This window comes from Musca autumnalis, unplaced genomic scaffold (genome assembly GCF_047663935.1).
Source record: "Musca autumnalis isolate F117 unplaced genomic scaffold, ASM4766393v1 scaffold_5, whole genome shotgun sequence".
Classification (NCBI taxonomy): Eukaryota; Metazoa; Arthropoda; class Insecta; order Diptera; family Muscidae; genus Musca; species Musca autumnalis.
Window position 1 is genome coordinate 4092824 of NW_027412088.1, and position 9899 is coordinate 4102722.

Sequence of the window (9899 nt, forward strand, 5' to 3'; positions counted from 1 at the left end):
TGAAACACACACATACACACACACACACTCGCCAAATCCTGGTCATTTAAATGTTAAAACATTCAGAGTTTAAAGCCATTTGTAGTTAGTGAGCCAGTCAGTTAGTCAGTCATTTGCGGCAGATTTTGTCGATGTTCTGCTGTTTGTTGATTGTTTGTGGTTTCGTGTCGCGGCTTTCAGTCTCCCTTTGCTTGGCTAGCTGCTTGGTGGGATGGCTGGCTGGATGTTGGCTTACTAACTGGCTAGTTTGTGTGTTTGTTTATTGTCTTTTTCGCCTGTATTTAATATTTACGCCCCGGGGCGAATCGCGAGATTTTCACACGAAAATCACGTTGAATTAGTTGGCCATTTAGCTGGGTCATTTCGTCTTGTACCGATGGATAGGTGTATGTGTGTGTATGGTTGTTTGTGTACATGGGTATGAATGACAGCGTGTTTATGGGAGCGTTGCAATGAAATAATGTTGTTTGCTGTTGTTGTAATTCGATTGCTGATCACACAATTGCTGTAAATGTTGCACTCAAATGGTTATAAATTAAGATGCTTTCCGGACAATTGACTGCAATCAATGGTGTCATTTGATAATATGAAGAGAAAATGTTTAAACAAGATGGAATTGGGAGTATAGGGGGCATTATATGCCGAGATATTGAATTGTCTTTAATATATCAAGGGAAACTTATTATTCCTCATGCTACACCAAAATTATTCAGGGGTTCTGAGGCACCAATTCTGTTTGGTTGGAGTCCATGGAAATCGAAAATACTTTTGGTTTTTGGCGCTAATGCATGAAAAAAGTAAATCGAAAGCAGTGAAGAACTTCCATAATTTTAAGTAAAATAAATATTAGGTTAAAGAAAATAATTAAAAAAATGAAAGCATCGCAATATTTATACAGGAGATTTAAAAAACAACCGATCGAACTTGCTAAATGTTGCTGGGAAAATTTCTTCTAGCTACCTTTAGCAAGTTCTCAGCAAACAACGGTCAAAACTGTTATCTCATTTCGCTTTCCTTTACTGAACTTCTGTGTAAACAGACAGCATTTAGTAATATTTCTTAATAATTATTACAAATTATTTTAGAATTTTTTAACGTTAAAATACTCCTAAATGCGTATGATTATTTTTTATTTTTAAAAGTAAAAATAAACATACGTATGGTGGTTCGAAAGTTAAGTACTTAAAATATTAATCACAAGTGAGCCAAGGCTATAGTCGGGATGGGCCGACTATGTGATACCCTACCCTGCATTTCATTCGTAAACATTTCTTTTAGGGAGATACTAATGTTTTTACCTATATGGCTTTTATACCAAATTACTTAAGGGGGACTACCGTCGTCATCTACTGATTGAAAGCTTTGCTGGTCTTCTTGATTAGCATTTTACATTTCTTTAATACACCAAATAGAAGCAGAGGTATTTGTCCTTAAAGTAAAAACTTCAAAATATTAAAATTGTGATAGCAACTCTGATATTTTACAATAAATTCCACATTTTGTATTAATTTAAAGTTCAGATGGTTTAGTTTCATTATCAAGCTCTGGCAATAAAATTTTGTGACGATCCTAGCGTGATTACAAAAAGTGGTAAAGTTGGCATGCATTAACAACTTTTGCGATATTTCCGTTGTTTGACCACCTACGCCAACCTACTGTACAACAATGTGAAGGAAATCCATTACAAAGTAATGTAAACAAGCTTATTTTCCCATTACAAGTAATCTGAAAAGTAATGGGATACTTCTTAAAAAAATTACAAGGCAAACCTACTTACTTTGCTCCTCACTAAGTAATGAGGACGGTGGCACAGTGAGTGTGTGTAATTAAAAAATAACAGTTCGTGGTGCACATGTTCACTGCACATTTAAGTTCTTAAGCAACCCTTAATGTTCGTGTGCGTTTCATAGTATGTAGTGTCTTTGGCTAGAAATCAGAGGGTTCGTGTGTTCAACTCGCACAGCGAGCGAAATAAAATAAAGTAAAATAAAAGTAAGAAAGTGTGATGAAATTAAAAAAAAATCTCTACATCAACTGTTCTAAAAATAGAATTTTTTTCTACTTACTTTTCAACTTCTAGTGGCCACAGAATAACTAGTTATTCTAGTGGTCATAAAATAACTACAAACTGAGTGCGACATGCCCTTGTAAAAATAATGGGGAAGAAAGGAGGTTTGCGAGTAGTTACGGCTGCCAAAAATCCCTTACAAAACCCATGATTTTGGGAGGACTTTTTTGCTGGGATCATACCTGTCAAAGGTCTTTGAAAAAATATTGCATAAACAAATGTCCGAGTATCTTAATAACAATTCATTAATTCAGGATTTCGGGCTGATCATAGTGGTGTCAGAATTTATGAGGAGAGATATCGATGAAAATGTGGTATGCTTTTTGGTACTTATTGATCACTCGAAAGCTTTTGATACGGTTGATCACCGCAATCTTTGTTTCAAACTTCGTCATTTTTTTAATTTTCCACAACAGCAACAAATCTTATAATTTCTTATCTTAACAATAGATCCCAATCTGTGTATTCGGGAAGTGATATATCCAAAACATGAAGAGTTGATAAGGGAGTACCTTAAGGGTCCATAATAGGCCCACCACTCTTTACCATGTATTACATCTATACTATATACATCTTCCAATTAGAGCACAGTAAATCACATATGTATGCCGATGACGTACAGATATATCTGAGCAGCATTCTGAACGATGTACGCCAGTACTCCCAAAAACTTAATGACGACCTCTCAAATGTTTGCAAATGGTCTCTTCTTAAATCCCAGCAAATCAAAATGCATAATAATTCATAAAAGCAGAAAACATTTTATTCCAAACGTAGACATAATTCTAAATAGGGAAAAATTGAGCTTGTGCCCACCGCCAAAAACTTAGGCATAATTTTTAACTCCACATTAAACTGGACAAATCATATCAATGTTGTGTTTGGACAAACTTACGCCAAACTGCGTACCTTATGGCTCACTCTTTCCTTCACACCACTTTACATTAGATTACTTCTGGCTAAGACATTTTTGGTGCCCGGTAGATGGAAATTAAATATTGCATATAATAATAGAGCGCAACATGTCTCACAATTTTCATCTTCCCTTTATGGTGTTTGTTTCGATTCCTATCTTCAATTAAGGGCCTTAATATCTTTACATAAACTTATTACTAAACGAAAATCTGACTATCTTTATGGCAGACTAAAATTGGCAAGATCTACCAGAGGTAGAAAAATAATACCTGTTAAACGACGTAACCTAGCATCAGAATGGCAATTCTTCATTGCTACCATACATCTGTGGAATTCTCTACCCAGTCAACTTAATTACAAAAACTAAAAAAATTTAACTCTACTATGTATATGGGTTAGGTGTTCTTAGTTGGACTTAAGAAAGCATTTTCAAGCTCTTACTTATATATTTTTTATTACTTTAAATTACGTTTTACTAATATCATATTCATGTCTGCGTATGAGATTCAAATGTTTGAAAATGTATACCAAAAATGTCTTAAAACATTTGCCTTCTTTTCCTGTGATGACATTTTGAATTATTTCAATCAGTCGTTTATTGTCTGCCGTTGTTAAACCCTTTATGGTTATAACCATAATAAAATCTTGAATCCCGATTTATTAACGCCGAGATAATATTGTATATCCATCAGTTGTTTACATTGGCATATAATCAGTTTAAATGATGAGGTAGCGTAACGGATTTCTTGGCAACATAATGTAAAATCTCACAAACAAACACACACACGCACACATTGTGCATGGGCCATTATTGCTCATCAAAGCGCTTCTATTTTGCGTATCACATGACTTCGACATCGTAGTATGTGCTGCTGACTGACCAATAACAATCATTGCTCGGATAATGCATATCGTTATAGGCAGTGAATGGCGTTTTAACGAATTTCGGTTAGATTTTGCTGTCATACGATTGCCCAGAGCGTTTATTTTGCATTTTCGCGACGTGACTTTGCCGTAAGATGGCTATTTACTGTCAACGTGCAACGATGTTGTGGATATCGCGGCAATTCATGGCTCATAAGTAGTGGGTAGACAAATTATATGGATATCATCCAGTGCGTGGTTGCACATGACCGTGTATTTGTAGTTGGTCATTTGGGCATATTTGCATCTAGTTGGCTGAAAATGACAGTACAATTTGGCAAATGGAACGAAAAAAAAGTGTCAATACACCTACATGCACGCATAGATGTTTGTATACGTGGTTGATAAGCTCATGGCCATTGCAAATAAGATGCAGAGGATGTCCTTAAATGCAAATACGAAAATCATTGGTAGCAGAAAGTATGACAATTAATTACACACTTGGGACAAAATCTTACGTTTACATATTTGCAAGAAAAGTGTGGAGAGTGTACGTACAAATGTCGTTAACACAGTGCATAGTTGATATCAAATTTCAATATTATAAGCTAAGCGTAAGGCCGATAGCCCTAGTTGCTAGCGTTTTTTTATAATTTTCAATCGTAATGAATATTTTGAAAATTAATAAAAAATTAAAATTGAATAAGCTAAGCGTTGAGCAAGCTAATTTTAAACGAAATATTCCCAATATGTGGATGCAATATTTTAGACAAAGGAAATGTAACCTAAACATACAATTTATAAAGCAATAGACATATTAATCTTATTGAAATTAAAATAGTTAAGTGTCTCGTTTAAAATGCTATATGAACTTACCTTTTTGGACAAGAAGACTCCACTGTCAAAGATGATCTTTGATCCAATGCCACAAATGACGTTCTGCAAGAAATAAAAAAAAACATCTACATTTAGAAGTTCCCACAATTTATTGTATACATATTTTCTTTCCCTAACATGTTTTGGTATAAAAATAGCTTGGTATTAAAAACTAACTTCGGCGCAGAATATCCGCAAACAAAAAACAATGGAACTGAAGAAAATTTGGTGGCGAAAATCGAGACTATAGTCTTCCCTGCCTTACCCCTGCCATCTGACCAAGGCCATTTATACTGTATCGTTTGGTTTCGATGCGAAAACTTGAAGCATCCCTGCAAGCTTTTCTCTTTTTTCTCTTTTTTATTTGAGGTCAGATGTCTGAACGAGCATAAGTCGCGACAACGGTACCACAAGAATCATTTCGGGGACCAGTCTGGAATAACTTGTTCTGTCAGGGCCGGATGCTTTTATAGAAATCAAGAATCAAAAAGCATTTTTGAAAATTAAAAACAAATCGATTCGATAATTATTTTGTGACAGTTTTAAAAAATCGCCTTTTAAGTTTCATACTGATTTCAGCAGACAGACGGTCTTACCATGGATCTAACCAAAATTGGGGAGTGCTCCTAGGCCCTATTCAGCAGATTTCCTAATATAATATCGATATGACTTCTGTAAAAGACCAGTAGCACTTATGTTGAAGACATGTTGGCATTCTTATTGCTGAAAAGTTCGATTTCTTCTAACAGACCACAGGTACTCTTTTACTTGCTTATTTTAACATAAACTATGAAATATTTTTCAAACGTTTTGAGTGAAAATAAATTCGAATGTGAATTTACGAAAATACATTCAAGACTAAAAATCCCATTGAGATTTTACTTGCATAGTTCATGTTTACATGTTATGTCCTCATCTAAACAAGGCCACATGATCTTTTTTGAAAATGTTTTGGCAATATGTGTATGTTTAACTGTGTAAAAATCAATTTAAAGAAACGTACATCAAGTCTCTAAAATTTAAACGAGGATTTTCCCGTATTAATCTTCAAATCTTCCTGTAAGGAATGCTGTAACCTCACAAAGCAGAAAGGAATTAAAGTTTTCTAATCTAGAAGTGTACTTTAGAAACGAATGTTAGAAGTTGTAAGAATTTGTACCGTGGAATTATATTTTTCCCATTTTGCAAATAACACTATGCAACACTAAAAATGCATTTTTTGAAAGTACATATTGAGACTACAAAAACCCTAGTTGGGTTTTGTATTGTCAGATCTAGGTCGGATTTTAAGGCCTCATTTAAACTGGGATAAAACTAAATTTTTTTACGTGTATCACGCCTTTATCTGAGAAAGAGCAGGAATATTGGCTTGTAGTCTTGAGCAATATTGTAGACCTAAAGTAGTAGAATTTAAGTGTTGAACAGACCACTTAGGAAACACTGTATCGTATTTTACTGCACGTATTTAAAACCATATTCATACGAGCAGTTTATTCTCATATTTAGGATTTCATTACATTATTGACATATTTATTAAATTGTAGTTGAAGAATGTTTTAAAACAACGTAATAGAGACATTTTAGAACGATAGCCTGTTCTGAAGAGTTGTTTACGATTTCAACGGTTGTAGAGATAGATTTAGATTTTTTAATTTTTCAGAATTGTGTTTAGATATATTATAAATTTTGAGGCAATATGCAGTGGTGGCCAATACATTTGCAACAAAATTGCACCTTTTAGAACATTTTCTGTAAGATATTTTTTGAAAGCAAAATTATGTATTTTTTGCAATTATTTATAGTTCAATGCTTCAAGTATAAGAAAATAAAAAGTTTTGACAGGATATCCAACAAAAATTATGAAAAAAACTTTAAAATACATAAAACGCCTTAAAATTTAATGGTCAAAACATATGCAACTGTGCCAAATCTCATGCAAAAATCTTCAATATTTAGTAAAATATAATTTTTAATATGATTAAATTTTTTACAGTGTTTTATTTAACTTGCCTTGGTGTGTGTTTAGTTCAAATCTGGTAACTCATTTTTAGCACGGTTACAGTTGACCAATCAAACTAAAACTTTGCACACTTTTCAGATTTGGATGACAATACACGAATATGAAATCAAAACCAATATTGGTCCATTTTTACACTGTTTTACAGTGTTTTATCTAATTTGCTTTTCAAATCTGGTAACTCATTTTTCACATAGTTGCAGTTTACCAATCGAACTTAAAATTTGCACACTTTTTAGATTTGGATGACAATACATGAATATGAAATCAAAACTAATATTGGTCCATTCTTACAGTGTTTTTACGGTGTCTAACTGGACACCCTTAACACGGTTTCAGTTGACCAATCGAACTAAAATTTTGCACACTTTTCAGATTTAGATGACAATACATGAATATGAAACCAAAACAAATATGAGTCCATTGTTTCCTATAGCCCCCATATAACGGTACCACCCGATTTCCGGTATTTTGCTTTTCAAATCTGGTAACTCTTTAACGCAGTTGCAGGTGACCAATCGTACTTAAACTTTGCACACTTTACAGATTTGGATGACAATACATGAATATGAAATCAAAACTAATATTGGTCCATTCTTACAATGTGTTTACGGTGTCTAACTCGACCCCCTTTTAAAATCTGGTAACTGATTTTTAGCACGGTTGCAGTTGACCAATCGAACTAACACTTTTCACATTTTTCAGATTTAGATGACAATACATGAATATGAAACCAAAACCAATATGGGTCCATTTTTTCCTATAGCCTCCATATAACGGTACCATCCGACTTCTGGTATTTTGAAGATTTTGTCTTCATTTTTAGCCCGAATTTGCTGTAACTTGGAATTTGGAGTTCTCAATAGTCCAAGAACTTCCCCACTAAAAATTGTGGATGTAGATCAAGGTTTAATATAGCATCCATATAACTGTACCACCCAATTTCAAGCATTTTAATCTACATTTTCTGCTCAAATGGACTGTAATTCGGCATTTGGGGATCTCAGTGGTCAAAAAATGTATTTACTAAAAAGTTAAAAATAAAAAATAATTAAAAAAAATAAGTTTCAGTGTTTTATTAAGATATGCACTTAAAACTAAAAAAATAATTTGTCGCTTAGCCTCAATATATATATTCTTTCTCATGATAGAATCTCTCAAATAAAACGCTTGCCGTTTAATTTTGCCACCATTCATAATTTAAATGCAAGCGTTTTATTTGAGAGATTCTATGATGAGAAAGAATATATATATTGAGGCTAAGCGACAAATTATTTTTTTAGTTTTAAGTGCATTTCTAAATAAAACACTGAAACTTAATTTTTTTAAATTATTTTTTATTTTTGTTTTGGGAAATTTAAAAGTGAGTAAAATTTTAAGTCATAGGTACTTCATCGGGGGAGTGACAGGTCTAGGGGAGGAGCATGAGAATGAGTGCAAGAGTCAAAAATGAGGAAATAATAGAAATTTCTTGACATTTAAGCTTTGAGTTTAATAAAATTCAGAGTTCAGAGTGCAGTTATATTGTTTGTTAGCGAAAGTCAGAAGTCTGGGACTCGAAATATATTTGAGAGTAGGGATCGGACCCTTATCAGAGTGAGTATTACTTATCTATTGACGTTATATCGGCCGATGTCATTGGAAATTCGGGATAGAATCCCGAATAGAATATAGAATAAAGGCAAAACGTTTTAGACATTTCCGTGAAAAGCTCAGGCTTCCCAAGAAAAGAAATGGTTTGCAACACATTTAGTGCTCGCTAGAATACCTAAGACATATTCCATTATTTATGAAAAATGCGTTTTTTACGGAATTGCATGTCAATAACATTATTTACTGTTCAAAAACAGGAATTCCATCAAAAATTCACTCAGAAGGCCATAAAATACGGTATTTATAATATAATGTTAATGGGTTTTAGCGAGTACTAAATGTGTTACAAACCATTTCTTTTCTTGGGAAGCCTGTGCTCTTCCCGGAAATGTCTATATACAACATGTTTGCGGCAAATTATCATCTGACGGGTTTTCTAAAACGTTTTGCCTTTATAGAATCCCGAATTTTTAATGATATCGTCATGATGAATTACGTGTGACTGATATCAGTTTTAAAATTTTACGCACTTTTAAACTTCCAAAAAAAAAAAAAAAAAAAAAAACAAAAAACAAATAATTTGAATCATATTAAAAATGGTATTTTACAAAATGTTGAAGATTTCTGCAAGCGATTTGGCTCAGTTGCATAGGTTTTGACCTTTCCATTTCAAGGAGTTTTATGTATTTTAAAATTTTTTAATATTTCTTGTTGAATATCGTGTCAAAACTTTTTATTTTCTTATACTTGAAGCATTGACGTGTAAATAATTTCAAAATATACCTAAACTCATCTTTCAAAAATATTTTACAGAAATTTTTCTAAAACGTGCAATTTTGTTGCAAATGTATTGGCCACTACTGTATGTAGTGTTTCGAGTTGATCATTTCTCCAAATATTTTCTTCTTGCTCTTATATATCAGTTTTCTGTCAAAACTTTATTCGAATAGGTTTCAGAGATATAGACCCAATTTGTAATAAAGAGTCAATATTTAGCCATATTTAAATGAGGCCAGAAACTTCAAGCTGGATCAGACACCCCGTTTGGGTCTGTACTTTCAATAAATTCGAAATTGTTTGCACAAGATTACGTTAAAAATGTTGCACACTGTAATTAGTAAAATTAGCATAAGTGTTCCATATCCACACTTATGATACAAATGCAAAATATTGTAAATCACATGTGACAAAGTGACAAATACATTTGTACATCTTTGCCTCAATAAATTCAAACCTTCAAAATCGAAAACTGAAGTTCTGATTTTTGGAACGTTACATTTGCAAGCACGGTGCGCCTTAACTAATTTTAAATGGAAGGTGCTTACACCTGGGAAGTTTTTGCAGATTCTGAAACTACAATGCTCATAGATGAGAAATATCAAAAAACAAATTTTCAAATAAATCGCGATTTAAGTTCACATTTTTATGGGTTCTTGAGGTTTTTACGATTTTGCTTGGAAACCGCGAGTCCTATGTAAGTAGACCTAAAGAAAATGTTGTAGCTGTGAAAATTCTCCACAAGATTGACTTTTATGATGTTATCGTAGGTTTTACCGTTTTTGAGAT

General features: G+C 33.1%; 1 protein-coding gene across 6 annotated transcripts in view; it reads right to left on the reverse strand.

Moving 5' to 3' along the window:
- twz (BTB/POZ domain-containing protein twz) overlaps positions 1–9899 on the reverse strand; it is a 182231-nt gene that overhangs the window by 49560 nt on the left and 122772 nt on the right. For 5 of the 6 annotated variants that reach the window (XM_073990423.1, XM_073990418.1, XM_073990417.1 and 2 more), the window contains one exon: positions 4724–4786. Coding sequence is in view for 2 of the 6 variants with exons in the window: in XM_073990418.1 (XP_073846519.1) it covers positions 4724–4786 (63 nt within the window). In the remaining 4 variants the exon portion in view is untranslated. Of the gene's footprint in view, positions 1–4723; positions 4787–6733; positions 6972–9899 lie in introns of those variants that run through there. The other variant, XM_073990422.1, reaches the window with a different exon arrangement.